This window comes from Piliocolobus tephrosceles, chromosome 16 (assembly GCF_002776525.5).
Source record: "Piliocolobus tephrosceles isolate RC106 chromosome 16, ASM277652v3, whole genome shotgun sequence".
NCBI classification, from domain to species: domain Eukaryota; kingdom Metazoa; phylum Chordata; class Mammalia; order Primates; family Cercopithecidae; genus Piliocolobus; species Piliocolobus tephrosceles.
In genome coordinates, this window is record NC_045449.1 from 4,029,534 (window position 1) to 4,050,507 (window position 20,974).

The following is a 20,974-nucleotide window of genomic DNA, read 5'->3' on the forward strand; positions in this document are numbered from 1 at the left end:
AAAAAGAGTGAGAACATAAGTCACCAATACCCAAGAATGAAAAAGGAGTTACTGCTACAGACATTAAAAGGAGAAAACTGCAAATTCATACTAAAAAATTCAACAACTTAAATGAAATAGACAGATTTTTGAAAAACAAAACTTCCCAATCCTGACTCAGAAGAAACAAATCTGAATAGTCCTATATCTAAATAGATTATATATTTAAAAAATCGTGTTCAAAAAGCTTCCCAGAAAGCAAATTCTGGACTTAGATTACTTCAATGGTGAATTCTATCAAATAGTCAAGAAATAAACAATAACATCAATCTTAGAAAACATTTTCAGAAAACAGACAATGAAGGATCATATAAGGCCTATATAACCCTAATAGTAAAATCTGATAGACATTAAAAAACAATTACATGCCAATATCCCTCAAGATTACTGTTGCAAATTTTTAAACAAACTATTAGCAAATAGGATTCAACAACATATACAACAAAGGGTAATATATAATGACCAAATAGGCTTTACCCCAGGAATGCAATCTTAGTTTAACATTTGTAATTCATCAAAAATTATATAATCATTTCTATAGATGTCAAAGAAAGTGGAAAAACTCAAAAACCAATTCAGGTTACTTATCTAGAAAACCAGGAATACTCAAATTGATAAAGCGTATCCAAGAAAAACCTACAACTAATCTATACAAAATGATAGAAGATCTCATTATATCTCCCTGAGATCAAGAACAAAGTTAAGGATGCTTGCTTTCAGACAAATGACTTGTATCTAAATTATATACAGAACTGTTTGTTAATACTCAATACTCAAAACTCAATACAATGCCACATTTTGAAAAGGCCAAAGACGTGAATACTTTATAAGAAAATATACAAATTGTCAATAACACACAAACAAGGCTCAGCATTATTCGTTATCAGGGGAATGCAAACCTCCACCTGCCGGATTCAAGTGATTCTCCTGCCTCAGCCTTTCTTTTTTTTTTTTTGAGACGGAGTCTCGGTCTGTCGCCCAGGCTGGAGTGCAGTGGCCGGATCTCAGCTCACTGCAAGCTCCACCTCCCAGGTTTACGCCTCCCAGGTCTCCTGCCTCAGCCTCCCGAGTAGCTGGGACTACAGGCGCCCGCCACCTCGCCCGGCTAGCTTTTTGTATTCTTTAGTAGAGATGGGGTTTCACCGTGTTAGCCAGGATGGTCTCGATCTCCTGACCTCGTGATCCGCCTGTCTCGGCCTCCCAAAGTGCTGGGATTACAGGCTTGAGCCACCGCGCCCAGCCGGTAGTTTCTTAACATTAAATAGTCCCTCCTAGATATTTACTCAAGAGGTATAAAAACATGTCTACAGAAAGGCCTTACACAACTGAACACAGGTAATTTTTTCTTTTCTTTTTTTTTTTGAGACGGAGTCTCACTCTGTCACCCAGGCTAGAGTGCAGTGGTGTGATCTTGGTTCACACCATTCTCCTGCCTCAGCCTCCCAAGTAGCTGGGACTACAGGCGCCCGCCACCTCGCCTGGCTAGCTTTTTGTATTCTTTGGTAGAGACGGGGTTTCACCGTGTTAGCCAGGATGGTCTCGATCTCCTGACCTCGTGAGCCGCCCGCCTCAGCCTCCCAAAATGCTGGGATTATAGGCGTGAGCCACCGCGCCTGGCTGAACACAGGTAATTTTCTTTCTAATAAAACCCAGAAAGAACACAAATGTCCATCAACAGGTAAATGAAAAAAAAAAAAAGTGTGGTATTTTCATACAATGGAACACTATTCAACAATAACAAGGAATGAATAATTAAAACACAAAGCAACATACTAAGGTATGGGGTGAATCTCAAAATCTATACGCTAAAAGAAGTGAAAGAAGTCAGACAAAAGAGACTCTAAGCTCTATGATTCCATTTCTATAAAAGCCTAGAAACTGCAAACTAATCTATAATGACTGCAAGCAGATCAGCATTTAGCTGCAGAAGTGGATGGCAAAAGGGAAGAATTGCAAGGAGACATGCGGAAAGCTGTAAGGATGGAAATGTTTTTTGTTAGTTTTTTTCTTGAGACAGAGTCTCGCTCTGTCGTCCAGATGGGAGTGCAATGGCGTGATCTCAGCTCACTGCAACCTCTGCCTCCCAGGTTCAAGCAATCTCCTGCCTCAGCCTCCCAAGTAGCTGAGATTACAGGCATGTGCCACCATGGCCAGCTCATTTTTTGTATTTTTAGTAGAGACGGGGTTTCACCATGTTGGCCAGGCTGGCCTCGAACTCCTGACCTCAGGTGATCCACCCAATTCGGCCTCCCCAAGTGCTGGGATTACAGGCCTGAGCCACCACGCCCAGCAAGGACGGAAATGTTTATGTTGATTGCGGTGACGGCTTCACAGGTGTATTCATATGTCAAAACTTACCAAATTGCACACTTTTAATGTGGGCAGTTTACTGTACTTCCATTACACCTCAATTTGGAGGAAAAAGAAACCAAACTGAGAGGCAGCACAGCACTGTGGTTAATGGCATGAATTCTGCAGCCAAACTGCCTAGGGTTCAAATCCCAGCTCCAATCCTTGCTAACTGTGTGGAGTTGATATGTAATAAAGCACTCAAAACACCACCACCACATAGTAACTGCTATATAAAAACTTGCTATTATTACAATAGACTATTTAGAAATTGATCACAATCAAAACTGTTACCTACCGAAATATTTGTGAGGTAACCAGATTCATACTATAAAAAAAAGTCGTAGTCTTAAACGTATTAGAAAATGAAGCCAGGCACGGTGGTTCACATCTGTGATCCCAGCACTTTGGGAGGCCGAAGTGGGCGGATCACCTGAGGTCAGGAGTTGAAGACCAGCCTGGCCAACGTGGCAAAACCCCAAAAATACAAAAATTAGCCAGAGGTGGTGGCCCGTGCCTGTAATCCCAGCTACTCAGGAGGCTGAAGCAGGAGAATCACTTGAGCCCAGGAGGCAGAGGTTGCAGTGAGCCGAGATCATGCCACTGCACTCTAGCCTGGGCGACAGAGTGAGGCTACTTCTCAAAAAAAAAAAAAAAGAAAGAAAGAAAATGAGATAAAAGATAGTTCAACTCAAAAAGAAAAAATAATTCAAAGGAATTTCAAAGAAAGACTTAATACAGATAAAAAGAAATTATTGAATTGACTACATATAAATAAAAATTAGAAGAACAATGAACCTATACCAAATCTGCAATAAGCCAACATAAACACAAACTTAACATAACCAAAGATTGGTGAGAAAAAACCAAAAGCAGTATCAGGATTAAGTAAAGAATATAACCACAGATAAAATATATTATTTTGAGCTCTAAGAGAATCTTTGGGCATGGGACTCAGCTGCTGGCAGGAGGCCACAAGGCTGTTTGAGTATCCTCATGACATGGCCGCTAATGTCCCCCGAAAGTGAGCAATCCAAAAGAGACAGCAAGGAGGAAGCCACAATGCCTTTGATGAAGCCATCTCTCAAGTGACATGCTGTCACTTCTACCACACTCCATTCACTAGAGGTGAATCAGCCTATACTGAAGAGGAGAATTGGAATCCACCTTTGAAGGGAGAAACAGCAAAGAATTTGTGAGCATATTCTTTTTTACTCTTTTTTGTGAGCATATTCTAAACTTCCCATGGATGTCATCGAAGGAACACAGTATGATTTAATACTGAAACTGAACAGCCTTGACCTAGTAGTTCACACAGTAGCCAACAGATGTTGAATACTGCTGTGCTGCTCCTAAAGATTTAAGTATCACACAGCTCTCCCTGAGGACATGGTTTGGGAAACTATGCCCTTTCCACTGCAGAGTGCAAGCTTTCCAGGTGGTGCATCAGGGGATAGCTTTCCCAACCAGAGTGAAAAGGAATACAGGAGGATGCTTTCTGCTGTTTGGAATGGCTTGACACTATCCAGGACACATTCCAGGAGAGCTGAATGACTCATACCCTGAGTTCTTATGCCAAGGAACTGTAAGACCTTTGCTTGAGAAAGCATGCAACAAACTCTAGCTTCCAAATAGCCATTCCAATCCACTGGAACCTCTCATCGTGTCAGCTGCTATTGGTAAAGTGCTACAGAGAGGTCATAAACAGATCATTTTGCTAGAAGCAAATTGCTTTACTTCACCAAGAAGTAAATATAATACTGTCCTTGTGGACTCAGATTTGTTATGCTTTGTGGAGCTAACAGTCGTATTCTTTCTCTTCCCACTTGGTCAATCAGTATCTTTATAAACTTTTATCTTTTATGCTTTTTTATTAGAGTATAATAGACAAAAATTATATAGAGTTAATGTATGACATGTTTTGATATATGTATACATTATGAAATGGTTATAAGCTAATTAACATCTATCACTTCATATATTTAAAGATATCTTAATAATAAAAAAGCTAATTTCTACTTTGTTTACATTTTCAGATACTTTCATACTTCGAGAAAAGCTGCAGAGCATCCCCTATGCCCTTTACTCATCTTCCCCTATTATTAACACAGCTTATATAACCCCGGTACAACGATCAAAACTAGGTAACTCATACAATACCAATGCCATTCACTAATTATAGGCCCCATTTTGCCAATTGTACCAGTAATACCCTTTCTGTGGCCAGAATCCAACTGAGGATTCTACACTGCATTCAGTGTCATTCTCACCCAATCTGTAATACTTCCTAAATCACTCTTGTTTTTCATAACCTTGACATGTTTGAGAAACACTCTCGCTGATTATTTTGAGAAATGTCCCTCAATTTGGGTCTGATGTTTTCTCATGATTAGATTGAGGTTATGCATTAATGGCAAAAATCCTATAGAAGAGCCAGGCAGAGTGGCTCAGGCCTGAAATTCCAGCACTTTGGGTAGCCGAAGTAGGAGGATCGTTTGAGCCCAGGAGTTTGAGACCAGCCTTGGCAACATAGCAAGAGCCCATCTCTATTGAACAACTAGCCAGGGATGGTGGCGCACACCTGTACTCCCAGCTACTTGAGAGCCTGAGGTGGGAGGATCTCTTGAGCCCAGGAGTTCGAGCTGCAGTGAGCCATGATAGCGTCACTGTGTTCCAGCCTGGGTGACAGAGTGAGACCCCATCTGAAAAACAGAAAAGAATCCTACAGCAGGGACTGTGCCTTCACCAGTGGACCACATCAGGTACAACCATTTCACTTTTTTGAACAAGGTTTGATTCATATATCCAAATACTTTTAAAGTGTATATAATGCCTGTTGTATTTCATCAACATATGCTAAAATTCTCATAATTAAGGCTGTGTGCAGTGGCTCACACCTGTAATCCCAACAGGCCTTGGGGAGACCAAGGCAGGAGGATTCCTTGCGTCCAGGAGTTCAAGACCAGCCTGGGCAACACGGCAAAAGCCCACGTCTACAAAAAATGAGCCAGGTATGGTAGCACACACCTGTGGTCCCAGATCCTCGGGAGGCTGAGGTGGGAGGATCGCTTGAGGCCAGGAGGTCAAGGCTGCAGTGAGCTGTGATTGCACCATGGCACTCTAGCCTGGGTGACAGAGTGAAATCCTGTCTTAAAAAGAAGAAAGATAAGAAAAAGAAAAAGAAAAAGAAAGAAATATCAATTAGACAAGAACTTCAAAAGAAAAATGTGGAGTTTTTCTTACATTCTAAGATGTAAGTTTCATGCAAGCAAGAATTTAATTTTGTACACTTTGTATCCCTAACACCTTGAAAAGTGCTTACTGGCCGGGCATGGTGGCTCAAACCTGTAATCCCAGCACTTTGGGAGGCCGAGACAGGCGGATCATGAGGTCAGGAGATCGAGACCATCCTGGCTAACACGGTGAAACCCCGTCTCTACTAAAAATACAAAAAAAAACTAGCCGGGCGAGGTGGCGGGCGCCTGTAGTCCCAGCTACTCCGGAGGCTGAGGCAGGAGAATGGCGGGAACCCGGGAGGCGGGGCTTGCAGTGAGCTGAGATCAGGCCACCGCACTCCAGCCCGGGCGACAGAGCAAGACTCCGTCTCCAAAAAAAAAAAAAAGAAAGAAAGAAAGAAAGAAAAGTGCTTACCACTCAATATTTTTGATATGAATGGATTAATGTTGAAAAAAACAAAACAAAACACCAATAAATTCGTTAAATGATTTCATCAAGCCTGTTGGTGTGGAAAACATTTGGGCCTTTAAAATATAGCTTTTATGCTATTTATACACCTGTTTACAAGAACCTATTTCCAATCTTCCTCAAACTGCTGGCCAGCCACGAAGTGTTAGTGCTTCCAAGTATCACATAACACACAGGCTTCCCAGGCAGTCTCAGAAACTGCACCCCCAGGTTGAGGCAATGAGTGGGACTGCTGGACAAAGCACACAATTCAACAGGAACAGGTCCACACATGCCACTACCACCTTGGACCTCTCCCCCATAACACATTTCAAAGATACATCTCATTCAAATGTCATAAAAAGTAAAAATGCCACACGTTCTCCTATCTGCTATCTTCACAGGTGCCTGATCTATGAAAGCCACAAACACCTTTCGCTTTGAAGTGGATCACTCCTGAGAGCAAACCTTATGGTAGAATCAAAACACACTTATTATTTACAACTGGAGGAGAGTCTAGAGACAATTAGAGATATTAATATTCTATTTCCCTAAATTCGATAAAACTTCCTGACTCATAGTGATGAGATCTTGTGGCCAGACAGCACTGAATGAGAGCTCTACAAGTCTGGATGTACTAAAAAAAGTTCAGTGTAAAACAAATTTTTTAATTCAACATTGACACTGGCTTTTTTTGCCTTAATGGATTTTCTGTGTTGTGTAATTTTGTTTCAGAGAGCAGTGATGTTTTATTTTCCCACTCTCATTCATTTTGGTTGCAGTCACTATTTCACAATTAAAGTAAAACTGAGGAACATTAACACTGTCTGAGTTACCTTACCTAGGACAGTATCCCAGAAGTCAGATAATGAAGAAAAGAAAAAGTAGGAATATTTCACAGCTCGGCTGCCTAACTGCTTTCTAAAACGGTCATACCTATTTATAATGTCACTGGCAATGTACCAGAATACCAATTTCATGAGCCTCACAACTACTGGGATCATCCGTTTCTGATTATACAGATATCAAAACATAGTAGCTTATTCTTAACTTTGTTCTAGCAAAGTCGAATATTTTCCATGTATTTATTATCTTCTAGTCTTCATAAACATTCTGTTCATATAATGAAGATCCTATCATACATTTTGTGAAGAATGCTACATGACCTTGTAAGGTCTTCATAATTCTGTTATATATGAGGTCAAAGATACATGGCTTCAAAACACTATACTTGAAAAAAAAAAAAAGGTATGCCTTGAGATTTCGATCACGTGGACTGGTGCCCTCCCAGTAAAAAACTATTTCCCAGGCAGATGTTTTTAGTTACTGGCATGCAGGCATCCGCACCTGTGTAGGTGTGTATGTGCATTTGTATCTACAACTTTTAGTTACGGACCTCAAGTTAAATCCTCAAAATTATCATAAAGAGAGAGTTGGCTCACAGCTGGGAAACACTGACATACGTTCCCCTTAATCCATGAGATAAATGCCTACTTAGCCTTTCAGGTATTAGCCACCTCTGAAACCTTCCTTTATCAGCCCAACTCAGTCTCTCCTCAACCTTACATAAAAGCTAACTACATTTCTGTATTTATAGCCCTGGTCTGAAATGATCTGTGAATGGCCCGTTTCCTCCAGCAGAATAAGGGCTCCGTATGGCAGGGACTGTGTTACAATCATCTAGTGTTCCTGGCACTGCACATGGAAAACAGTACCTTCTCAACTGACAAACCTTGTGAACAAAGATATCATTCACACAGACAATCACTTTGGCAAGTACAGTCAGAAGCAGCATAACTATGTTTGGTCAACAACAGACTGCAGATACAATGGTGGTCCCATAAAATGATAATATTGTATATTTACTGACCTTTTCTATGTTTAGATACACAAATACTTACCATTGTGTTACTGTTGCCTATGGCATTCCGCACAGTAACATGCTGTACAGGGTTGCAGCCTAGGAACAACACACTATACCATACAGCCTAGGTGGGTACTAGGCTATATACCATGTAGATTTGCGTCAATATACTCTATGATGTTCCCACAACAAAACCATGTAATGACACATTCTCAGAACACATCCCTGTCATTCTCCTCACCATATAATTCTCACGAATATTAATAGTAGAATTAAATTAAAATTTTGCTCTTTGTCCCTCTTTTTCCAATAGCAGTCAGGCAAGTACTAAATGACAATGCAACCTTCAGGTCGACTTTTGAAAACGACTGTTTTAAAGTCCACTTGCCACCCTATTTGCTTCAATCCTACACACACACACACACACACACAAACAAATGTGATATAAAACAAGTAACATTAAATAGGCCAAGGCAGCTATTAACTTTTTCTTTTTTTTTGAGACAGGGTCTTGTTCTCTTGCCCAGGCTGGAATGCAGCGGTGACATCATAGCTCACTGTGGCCTCAAACTCTTGGTTCAAGAAATCCATCCCCCTCAGATTCCCAAGAAGCTGGGACTACAAGCACATGCCATCATGTCTAGCTGTTTTTTTTTTTTTTAATTTGCTGTAGAGACAGGGTCTTGCTATATTGCCAGACTAGCCTTGAATTCCTAGGCTCAAGTGATCCTCCCACCTTGGCCTCTCAAAGTGCCAGGATTACTGGCATGAGCCACCACACCCAGCCTTAGAATTAAAAATAAATAAATAAATTGTACTGTATATATTTAAGCTATGCGACACAATGCTGTGGGATACATATATAGTAAAATGGGCACTGTGGTGAAGCAAATTAACATATCCACCATCTCATGTAGTAACCCATACCTATTAGAATTCTGAAGGCTAATGGTCATCCTTTGATGTTAGGAAAGAATATTGTTGTTCTTCAGAGTAACTGTTCTGAGTTCAGTTCTGATAGACTAGAAAAAGTACTTTGGCCAGGCGTGGTGGCTCACACCTGTAATCCCAGCACTTTGGGAGGCTGAAGCAGGTGGATCACATGAGGTCAGGAGTTCAAGACCAGCCTGGTCAACATGGTGAAACCCTGTCTCTACCAAAAATACAAAAATTAGCTGGGTGTGGTGGCGGGTGCCTGTAATCCCAGCTACTCAGGAGGCTGAGGCAGGAAAATCACTTGAACCCAGGAGGCGGGAGATTGCGGTGAGCTGAGATTGCCGTCACACTCCAGCCTGGGTGACAGAGTGTGAGACTCTGTCTTAGGAAAAAAAAAAAAAAGGTCCTTTGGCATCTACTATGAAGTTTTAAGCAATTTGACAGCAGGACTTTTTATTAGACTTGAGGGGAAAATATTTTCTGGACATGAATCCTTATTTACAGCATACTTTTTCATGAAATGAGTGTACAGAAAAATATTTACATTTTATAAATCATAAGGACATTGCAGATACTCAAATATTTATGATTTGTTAGCCAGGTATTACCTCCTAAATAGGTACATACACAAAGTACCTAAAAGTACAACCTACTGATTCATTAATTATTTAACTACTTTGTGGTCACCATCAATTGCTAAGAAAATTATTTTACTTTCATTGAATCACAAATATTTCAAAATGAGACACCATAACCTCCTGCCAAGAGCCCTTCCACTAGCAGGTTTGTGTCCCTGATCACTCAAAGGCTCACCTGACAGGTCCAACTCTTTAGTGGAAGACAAGTTAGCCAGGCTCCAGCTGTCACTGCGGGCTGCCAGGACAAACTTGTGAGCACTGATGTGCCTGTCCCCAACCTTTATCTTCAGGTCGCTGATGAAGAAAAAGATCCACATATATTAGAAAAATGTCATTATACCTAGGTATAGCTAAGATTCATAGCTGATAAACACATGAGTATTGATCAACATACTTCTGCAAAAGGAAAAATTACAGCAAAACATTGTTTCTGTATGCTGGCACTGAATTCTGATGGGCCATCTTTATAATACGTTGCTAGAAATGTTTTCTATTTGTAAATTCTGGCTTTAATTCACATGGCATGCTTGGCTTTCAAATACATCTTCTAATGGGATTCTTACAGTGGTGAACCTACAAGTTAAGGAGGAGGATTAATATTCACATAAAAAGTAGAGGATATTTTATATAGACTAAAACAAGCTAAACCATCAGGGAGAGAAAGACAGAAAGGTTAAAGCTGGTGATGACGGCTCTGAGACTACAGAGCTGCTATGCCCCACAGTAATGCTCAAGCAAGGTACAACAGAAAAAGCGTGAACAAACTGACGAGCAGTCATGAACATGGCACCCAGCATCGGGACTCCTGTTCTCACCAGAAACATTCGGACCTAATATTGACCATTTTTGACTCAACTACTTATAAAAAAATGGGGTGAGGAAAAAGCTTTCTTTTCAAAACATGTTTCCATAATTATGACATGCCATTATATGAAACGATCTTCCTGAATAGATATTTATGTGTAACTCCGAAATGTCAGATGCTACCGGAGGAGAGCATCTGGGCAGTGAACAAAAACGTCAAGATGACCCACTGGGCTGCCACGAGTACATGCCGTATGGCTATCCTGGCAGGAATCCAAAGTCACTGTCATCATCCTGCTGGCAGTTACATGTTTTATGTTCATATTCAACTTTAAAGGTATTTACTAGGTTGGAAAGTCTTCGGAAACTAACTACACAAAAACCACTACATGGGCCGGGCGCGGTGGCTCAAGCCTGTAATCCCAGCACTTTGGGAGGCCGAGACGGGCGGATCACGAGGTCAGGAGATCGAGACCATCCTGGCTAACCCGGTGAAACCCCGTCTCTACTAAAAAATACAAAAAACTAGCCGGGCGTGGTGGCGGGCGCCTGTAGTCCCAGCTACTCAGGAGGCTGAGGCAGGAGAATGCTGTGAACCCGGGAGGCAGAGCTTGCAGTGAGCTGAGATCCGGCCACTGCACTCCAGTCTGGGCGACAGAGTGAGACTCCGTCTCAAAAAAAAAAAAAAAAAAAAAAAAAACCACTATATGGACAAAAAGAAAAAGAAAAATACCATTACATGAATTAACCCATCCACTTAAAAGGAAACCCAGGCCAGGAGTGGGGGCTCACGCCTGAAATCTCAGCACTTTGGGAGGCCGAGGTGGGCAGATCACGAGGTTAGGAGATCGAGACCATCCTGGCTAACATGGTGAAACCCCATTTCTACTAAAAATACAAAACTTAGCCAGGCATGGTGGCAGGTGCCTGTAATCCCAGCTGGTCAGGAGGCTGAGGCAGGAGAATCGCTTGAACCCAGGAGGCAGAGGTTGCAGTGAGCTGAGATCACGCCACTGTACTCCAGCCTGAGCGACAGAGCAAGACTCTGTCTCAAAAAAAAAAAAAGGAGGAAACCCAAACAGAATATTGTTTGTATATAATGCTTGACAGAGACACATTCTACCCTACAAGAGTATTGTCTACAACACACTTAATCATCATTTGAAAGTATCAACAATTCCGGTTCTATCGAAGACCAAGCGGTAACTATTGATATTAGATCACAAGATTAAGAGAGTATTTATTATTTCAAATTACTACAAACTGCTGTTAACACAGTAGAACATTACTCATGGTCAAAGAAGAAATAGGATACTCTATGTAAAACAAAACATAAAACTGTATCAGCATATCCTGTGACAAAGTGTAAAAAATTTAATGAAAACAAGAAGCTACCTACAAAGCACAAATAATTTTTAAAATCTGAATATATTTATAAAGTATTACATCCTAATAACTTAAATAGATTTTCAGTCTGTACTATTTCAACCACAAGTATAACTTGTAGCCACAAAATTATAAGAATGAATGTTTCTAGAAAATTTCTACCCCATTCATGAGTGTCAGGTTAAAATTCTCTCTTTTATAATCTAACATACCAAAGGGAAATAAAGATAAGGATTTCATCAATAATTTCTTTTTTTTTTTTTTGAGATGGAGTCTCACTCTGTAGCCCAGGCTGGAGTGCAGTGGCCGGATCTCAGCTCACTGCAAGCTCCGCCCCCCGGGTTTACGCCATTCTCCTGCCTCAGCCTCCCGAGTAGCTGGGACTACAGGTGCCCGCCACCTCACCCGGCTAGTTTTTTTGTATTTTTTAGTAGAGACAGGGTTTCACCGTGTTAGCCAGGATGGTCTCGATCTCCTGACCTCATGATCCGCCCGTCTCGGCCTCCCAAAGTGCTGGGATTACAGGCTTGAGCCACCGCGCCCGGCCTCATCAATAATTTCTAATAATAATTTTTTAAAACACAAATGAAAACCAGAAAATCAGACAAGTCCAGTCCATGAAGATTCTATATTGAAACAATTAAGGACCCAGTAATTTTTTTAAAAAACTTGATTCCACTCAATTAAAGAGTATTTCCTTTTAAAACATGGAAACCAGAATGCTGTAACTGGAGAGGAGATGAACAGTTTCTTGCTAGTTTCTCAAACACTTGAATAGGAAAAACTATAGGTTTGTTTGGTAAAAGAATGAGTACAGTAAGTAACTACATATAGCCATCGGTTTTAACTACCTTATGGGACAAAACTGTTCTCCTGAACTTGAAATGTAGGCCAGGCACAGTGGCACACACCTGGAATCCCAGCACTTTGGGAGGCCACAGCTAGGAGTTTGAGACCAGCCTGGGCAACATAGTGAGACTCTGTCTCTTATTTAAAAAAAAAAAAAAAGAAAGGAAGGAAAGAAAGGCTACCGGTTTCTTCCACATTTCTCAACTTAAAAAATTTTAGGCTGGGCGCAGTGGCTCACGCCTGTAATCCCAGCACTTTGGGAGGCCGAGGCGGGCGGATCACAAGGTCAGGAGATCGAGACCATCCTGGCTAAGACGGTGAAACCCCGTCTCTGCTAAAAATACAAAAAAAAAAAATTAGCCGGGCGCGTTGGCAGGCGCCTGTAGTCCCCGCTACTCGGGAGGCTGAGACAGGAGAATGGCGTGAACCCGGGAGGCGGAGCGTGCAGTAAGCCAAGATCGCGCCACTGCACTCCAGCCTGGGTGATGAGCAAGACTCCATCTCAAAAAAAAAAAAAAAAAAATTAAAACCTATTCATCAGTCATTCCAGCTACTAAGATGCACATAAAAATACTATTTAAATTTTTCAACAAAATGCATGTTATGGGATGAAGGTATTTTTCCCCTACGTTGGTAAAAGACGTCTGCTTTAGAAATTGATTTCTCAATTTCAGTTACCACATCCCGACAGCTTAGTCCCCTAGGAAGACTCCGCTCCCTATCTGATATTCGACTATAGATAACATAGAGTTTCAATCTTCTTTGGATAAAGGGCAGGCTCTTTTTTTTTCGAGATGGCGTCTCACTCTGTTGCCCAGGCTGGAGTGCAGTGGCATGATCTCGGCTTACTGCTGCAACCTCTGCCTCCCGGGTTCAAGCGACTCTCCTGCCTCGGCCTCCTGAGTAGCTGGGATTACGGGCGAGCGCCATCACGCTCTGCTGAATTTTTGTATTTTTAGTAGAGACAGGGTTTCACCATGTTGGTCAGACTGTTCTCAAACTCCTGACCTCGTGATCCGCCCACCTCAGCCTCCCAAAGTGCTGGGATCACAGGTGTGAGCCACCGCACCCAGCCTTTTTTTTTTTATTTTAAATACAGGGTCTCACTCCGTCCTCCAGGCTGGAGTGCAGTGGTGCAATCTCAGCTCACTGCAACCTCCACCTCCCGGATTCAAGCAATTCTCCTGCCTCAACCTCCTGAGTAGCTGGGATTACAGGCACATGCCACTAAGCCCAGCTAATTTTTGTAATTTTAGTAGAGACAGGGTTTCGCCATTTGGCCAGGCTGGTCTCGAACTCATGGCCTCAAGCGATCCACCTGCCTCAGCCTCCCAAAGTGCTGGGATTACAGGCGTGGGCCACCGCACCTGGCCTAGGGCAGGTTTTAGAAGCTGAAGGGAGACTTGCTGGAGTCATAAGATCATACCATAACTAGCTAAAAAGTGACAGGAAGAAAACTGCCCAGTCTCATTCCCATTGTCTCCGAGAAGGACTTCAACACAATGAATGTGAAATAAAATTACTAATCAATTGATAAGTAATTGAAAAACTAAATGATGGGAGTTCTAATGGGAAACAGCCTCAAAGAGTAGGAGAGGTGTGTCTGTAACAGGAAAACATTAGGCTGCCCTGGGCCAGTAATAAACAAAGTTTTCACTTGTTCATGGAAGAAGAGGAGAAATAAGACAATGGATTATATTTTACAAGAAACTGTACCTATTCAATTTATGGAACTATCCTTTACTCAGAATATATACTTCCCTTTTTCTGTAATAGATTATTCTTTCATTTAGAAAGGACTAAGATAATAGTAATTTTGAATCCTGAGCTATTTTATTGTTATTTGCATCCTCTGAATTTTGATTTTTTTTTTTTTTTTTTTTTTTTAAGACAGTCTCACTCAATCACCCAGGCTGGAGTGCAGTAGTACAATCTCGGCTCACTGCAACCTCCACCTCCCAGGTCCAAGCAATTCTTCTGCCTCAGCCTCCTAAGTAGCTGGGACTATAGGTGTGTGCCACCATATGTGGCTAATTTTTGTATTTTTAGTAGAGACGGGGTTTCGTCATGTTGGTCAGTCTGGTCTCAAACTCCTGACCTCAGGTGATCCACCTGCTTCGGCCTCCCAAAGTGCTGGGATAACGGGTGTGAGCGATCTATTTAAAATGTCGTAATTTATTTGAAAATTTACTAAGTCTTATGTAGACTGAGCTTCTATCTCCCTAGCGGCTCAAGTCCTTTCTTCTTATGTCTATTCACATCTGTGTTTCTTTGCCATATCCAGCATCCCAATTCAGTCTTTCATCATTGCTGTTCTGGACTATACGCAACATCACAGGTGCTCACCCTGCTCTTTTCTCTCTATAATTTCACCCTCATGACATTAGCATGCCTTTTTTTTTTTTGAGACAGAGTCTCGCTCTGTTTCCCAGGCTGGGGTGCAGTAGCGCAATCTCAGCTCACTGCAAGCTCCGCCTCTCTGGTTCAAGTGATCCTCCTGCCTCAGCCTCCCGAGTAGCTGGGATGACAAGCGTCCGCCACCAGGCCTGGCTAATTTTTTGTATTTTTAGTAGAAACAGGGCTTTACCATGTTAGCCAGGCTGGTCTCAAACTCCTGACCTCAGGTAATCCACCCACCTCGGCCTCCCAAAGTGCTGGGGTTACAGGCGTGAGCCACCACATCCAACCCTGAGCTTCTAACAGAAGGTGTATGGCTCCAGAGTTCAACCTCAACCATCGTGATGCACCCTCTAACTAGTTCCAAGACTGTTTTGCTTTGACCATCTCAAGAGAAACGGACATTTGCCCACTGAATTCCTAGACATGTAAGCCAATTCCTGCTTGATTAGCAATGCTATCACCATGACTCCTGCACTCTGCTGAAGATAAGCAGTAAACAAGAGATAAAAATCTTGCCTCAGGCCAGGCACGGTGGCTCACACCTGTAAGCCCAGCACTCTGGGAGGCCGAGGCAGGAGGACCTCAGGAGATCAAGACCAGCCTGGCCAACATGTTGAAACCCCGTCTCTACTAAAAATACAAAAAATTAGCCAGGCGCGGTGGTGTGTGCGCCTGTAGTCCCAGCTACTCAGGAGGCTGAGGCAGGAGAATTGCTTGAACCCAGGAAGCAGAGGCTACAGTGAGCCGAAATATCACCACAGCACTCCAGTCTGGGCAACAGAGAGAGACTTTGTCGTAAAATAAAATAAAATAAAATAAAAAAATAAAAATCTTGCCTCAAGGAGCTTCTATTCTAGGGAATAAAGATTTGCTAATATCCTCAATGGAGAGAAATACATTCTGGAAGAAAGTGAATGAGAAAAGTTATAGTGTGGCCCAGGAATAAAGCCAAAGGCCTTCTGTGTCCAGGAGCCCTGCTCACCTGTACTGCTCCTGCTCGTAGAGGTCTGCCACGATCGCCAGCAGGCGGCTGATGAAGGACTCACTGCTGCTTTCCTTGTTTGCCTGCGCAGCCAAGAGAGTGCAGCGCTTCTCTGTCTCTGCCAGTTTCTTCTGCAGCTTGACATACTCTTGTCGTAGAAGCATCAAGTGCTTCTCCAGCTTGGCCACCTCCTCTGCAAGAAAAAGAAAGAATCAGGTTTACCGTGGCCGGTGTAAAGCAGGCACATTCATTAGTCCCTCATCCCACGGATGGGAACGCTCCCCAAGTGACCGGCCACCTGACAGTTCTACTATTTCTCAGTGATAGTCCCACAGGATCAAGAATGGCTTTGATGGCTGGGTACTGTGGCTCACACCTGTAATCCCAAAACTCTGGGAGTCCCAAGCTGGGGGAATCACTTGAGCCCAGGAGTGTGAGACCAGCCTGGACAACATACTGTCTCCACTTTTTAAAATATTCATTAAAAATAAAAATAAAAATAACAAAGAATGGCTTTGTTTCAGGGTGCTGGTCATTGAACCAAGGAGACCGTCATGGTTACAGGGATTTCTCCTCTCAGCAGCTCAGTATTATACAGTATATGACAATGAAGAGATGTACATAAAGATGCTGACGGGCACCTGCCCTGCAAATCCTTTACCATAAAGCCAGGAGTCCCCAGGAGAAAAGGCTACCAAAATCACCTAGATTTTTTGAAACCACTAACAGTAATAGCAATTTCCTAATTTTGACATGTTCTTCTAAAAGCTTTACATAAATTACCTCATTTAATCTCCCTTTTTTTTTTTTTTGAGATGGAGTCTGGCTCTGTAGCCCAGCCTGGAGTGCAGTGGCCAGATCTCAGCTCACTGCAAGCTCCGTCTTCCAGGTTTACGCCATTCTCCTGCCTCAGCCTCCCGAGTAGCTGGGACTACAGGCGCCCACGACCACGCCCGGCTAGTTTTTTGTATTTTTTTAAGTAGAGACAGGGTTTCACTGGGTTAGTCAGGATGGTCTCGATCTCCTGACCTCGTGATCCGCCCGTCTCGGCCTCCCAAAGTGCTGGGATTACAGGCTTGCGCCACCGCGCCCGGCCCCTTTTTTTTTTTTTTTGAGACGGAGTCTTGCTCTGTCACCAGGCTGGAGTGCAGTGGCACGATCTAGGCTCACTGCAACCTCCGCCCACCGCAACCTCCGCCTCCTGGGTTCAAGCAATTCTCCTGCCTCGGCCTCCCTGGGACTACAGGCACGTGCCACCACGCCTGGCTCATTTTTTGTATTTTCAGTAAAGACAGGGTTTCACCATGTTGGCTAGGATAGTCTCAAACTCCAGACCTTGTGATCCGCCCGCCTCGGCCTCCCAAAGTGCTGGGATTTCAGGCGTGAGCCACTGCATCTAGCCTCTTCTTTTTTTTTTTTAAAGAGATGAGGGTCTCACTATGTTGCCCAGGCTAGACTCAAACTCCTGGACTCAACTGTTCCCCCTGCCTCAACCTCCCACAGCTGGGACCACAGGCATATCCCACTGTGCCCAGCTTCATATCATCTTCAGGACAAACCTATGAGGTAGGTACTGCTATGTACCAGCCCCATTTTATAGAGGAGGAGGACACTGGGGCACAGAGAGGTTACAGATTTCCCCTGGGTTGCAAGACTGGTGAAAGGACGGGCTGGGATCTGAGCCCAGCATTCTTATTCCAGGGCCTGTGATCATATTAGTGACGCTCCCCAACCCTGGCACCTGTCCCCCTTCAGGTGAGGAGCAGGGCGGTTAATAACGGTTCAGATGGAGGCACGCCATCTTCCACAGGCGTGCTGGGGCGGGTTCAAAGGTTGAGAACCACTGTATTTGATTCACTAAATTCAACAAGCATTTATCAAGTGTCCACTAGGTGCTGGACGCTGCACGATGGTAAGCGCACTCTGACATACCTGTCCTCGGAGCCCTGAGTTACTGACAAAAACAAAGATAAACAATTTTTTCTTCTTTTTTTTGAGACAGAGTCTCACTCTGTCGCCTGGGCTAGAGTGCAGTGGTGCAATCTTGGCTCACTGCAACCTCCATCTCCTGGGTTAGAGTGATTCTCCTGCTTCAACCTCCCACGCAGCTGGGATGACAGGTGGGCACCACCATGCCTGGCTAATTTTTGTATTTTTAGTAGAGACAGGGTTTTGCCATGTTGGCCAGGCTGGTTTCAGACTCCTGGCCTCAAGTGATCTACCCACCTTGGCCTCCCAAAGTGCTGGCATTCTAGGCATGAGCTACCATGCTCAGTCATAAGTCAAAAAACTTTGGTTATAATTTATAATTAAAATAATTGTAACAGTCAAATGCAAAACTACAGCTCGACATTGAGAGCGAGAAGGTGAAAACAGTTATGAGAGCCTCGGCAGCAAGTTAACTGAAGAGGCCGGGAAATGCTTCCCTGAGGAAGCAGCCATGAAACTTCTCCTTTGCCTGAGCTCTGGAGTCTTAAGAAGGGATGAGACAGGGGATTTATGCAACCATGCAAATTGGCAGCTTTATCAGTCAAGGTCTCTGTGGCTCCACAGTGCTGCTACAATCATCCTCCGGACCCTGGCCCCTTCACCTCTCCCTCTTCCACACCACAGACATTTCAAATCTTGACACTGCCCTCAGAACCATCGCCCATCCAACCTGCCTCATTCCACGCCAATACCCTGAGAAAACTGAGCTACTGACAATAACTCCCACCGTCCCAGTAATGATTCCCATCTCCCCTTTGCTTCCTTAGAAAGGGTATATCCTTCCTACCCAAGTTTAATCCCCCTATGTGCTCCCTAAATCTCATCACTCTCCTCACTCCTCAGGACCTTTGTTTTATCATCAACCACCCCATCTCCGAACTCCAGTCTCTCTTTCAACTGGGTGGTTCTAGTCAACATATAAGCCAGTTTAAGTCTCTTATCTATTAAAGCATCCCACTTCCACATCACATCTGACACCCTCAACCCCGCCATCTCTAGCTACCATACACCATTGTCTCACCTGCCATTCCCTCTTCGGTCCCCACCATCCCCTTGAAACTCCTCTCACCCATGACCTTCTAATTGCCAAGTCCAATGGACTCCTGCCAGTGGTTCTCCTCCTAGACCTATGACACCACATCACACTGTTGTCCATCCCTTCTCTTATTTTAGCAACCACAGCAACCACACCACCACCACCCTCTGATTCTGGTTCTCTGTGTCTTTCACATGCTTCCCTGCATCCTTTCCCAACTTTCCTTTTTCTTTTTTTTTAAAGAAATCGGGTCTCTGTCACTCAGCCTGGAGCACAGTGCCACAATCCCAGCTCATCACAGCCTCAAACTCCTCAAACTCCTGAACTCAAGTGATCTTCCCCCTCAGCCTCCAGAGTAGCTAGACTACAGGTGCTTGCCACCAGGCCTGGCTAAATTTTCAATTTTTCTGTAGAGATGGGGTATCACTATGCTGCCAGGCCTGGTCTCAAACTCCTGGGCTCAAGTGATCCTCCTGACTCCTAGTACCTGGGACCATAAGTGTGTGCCGTCACATCTGGCTACCAATTTTTAAATTTTTTGTACAGATGGGCCTTGCTATGTTGCCAGGGCCATGTTGCCTTGCACTCACAGGCTCAAGCGACCCACCTGCCTCTGCCTCCAGAGTAGCTAGGAGCAGAGGTGTGCATACTTGGGAGGCTGAGGCAGGAGGACTCCTTTGAGCCTAGGAGGTTCAGGCTGCAAAGAACCGAGATTGTGCCACTGTACTCCAGCCTGGCAACAGAGCAAGACCTTGTCTCAAAAAAAACCAACCAGCCAGGTCCAGTGGCTTATGCCTGTAATCCCAGCACTTTGGGAGCCTGAGGCGGGCGGATCACAAGGTCAGGAGTTCAAGATCAGCCTGGCCAATATGGTGAAACCCAATCTCTACTAAAAATATAAAAATTATCTGGGCGTGGTGGCATGCAACTGTAGTCCCAACCACTCGGGAGGCTGAGGCAGAAGAATTGCTTGAACCTGGGAGGCGAAGGTTGCAGTGAGCCAAGATCATGCCACTGCACTCCAGCCTGGGCGACAGAGGACACTCCATCTCAAAAAACAAACAAACAAAACAACCAAACAAAGAAAAAAAGTTATGAGTAATAGAGAAGACAGGCAATTAAGCCAATGCAGTAAACCCTGAGCACTCTGATAGGGGATACAAATGGAGTGTGGTGGGAGACCTCCTGGTTTAAGCCAGTGTAAAGAAAATGTTCCAGAAAAGCAGTATCTTACTTCAAAAGATGTAAATAAAGCCTGTATTTGTTTGTAGCATACTGGACCCAGAAAATGCAAGAAAAGGTTTCAATCTTTTATTCTCTTGGTCAGATTCTCCTTTTAAGCTTGCATCAGTCAACAGATCTGTCAAACAGACAAAGTACATAAACACTGTACATTTCTCTATAAGAAATACAAGTAATTATGAGCCCAAGCCTCACCCTTTCCTCCAAGAGTTCACTGACAAAAATGTCAGCCACTCACCAGCTTCTATGCAAGTCAACTGAAAAGGATGGCTATAGTATACACCACATCTCGCTAATTTAACCTGGTGGCTGCAAAATCATATCCCACTTGCCAAGAGACAGCCTCCAAGTTTCCGCTATGGTAACCTTTTCTTCCATAAGCAACCTGAACCCTCTAACCGTGGTTTCAATCACACCATATTCTACCCAACCTACATCTTGTGCTCCTCAACAACTCCAACCCAGCATGACTATAGTTGGCTGGGGAATTTCCATTTCACTTAAACTGTCAATCTGCACATATTTATGCACTAAGCATTCTGGCAGATTAGGAGCTGCCTCTTTTAAGAGTTAAAAGGGCAATCTAGGCTGGGTGTGGTGGCTCACACCTGTAATCCTAGCACTTTGCGGGGCCAGGCAGGAGGATCTCTAAAGCCCAGGAGTTTGAGACCAGCCTGGGCAACACAGCAATTTTTTGTTTTTTCCATAAAAAAACTGAAAAAATTAGTTGGGTGTGGTGGCACGCACCTGTAGTCCCAGCTACTTGGGAGGCTGAG

General features: G+C 43.5%; 1 protein-coding gene across 4 annotated transcripts in view; it reads right to left on the reverse strand.

Moving 5' to 3' along the window:
• ANKFY1 (ankyrin repeat and FYVE domain containing 1) overlaps positions 1-20,974 on the reverse strand; it is a 102,293-nt gene that overhangs the window by 66,646 nt on the left and 14,673 nt on the right. For 3 of the 4 annotated variants that reach the window (XR_002724901.1, XM_023184509.2, XM_023184508.2), the window contains exons 2-3: positions 15,932-16,124; positions 9,686-9,804 (exon numbers count right to left, since the gene is read on the reverse strand). Coding sequence is in view for 2 of the 4 variants with exons in the window: in XM_023184509.2 (XP_023040277.1) it covers positions 9,686-9,804; positions 15,932-16,124 (312 nt within the window). In the remaining 2 variants the exon portion in view is untranslated. Of the gene's footprint in view, positions 1-9,685; positions 9,805-15,931; positions 16,125-20,974 lie in introns of those variants that run through there. The other variant, XM_023184510.1, reaches the window with a different exon arrangement.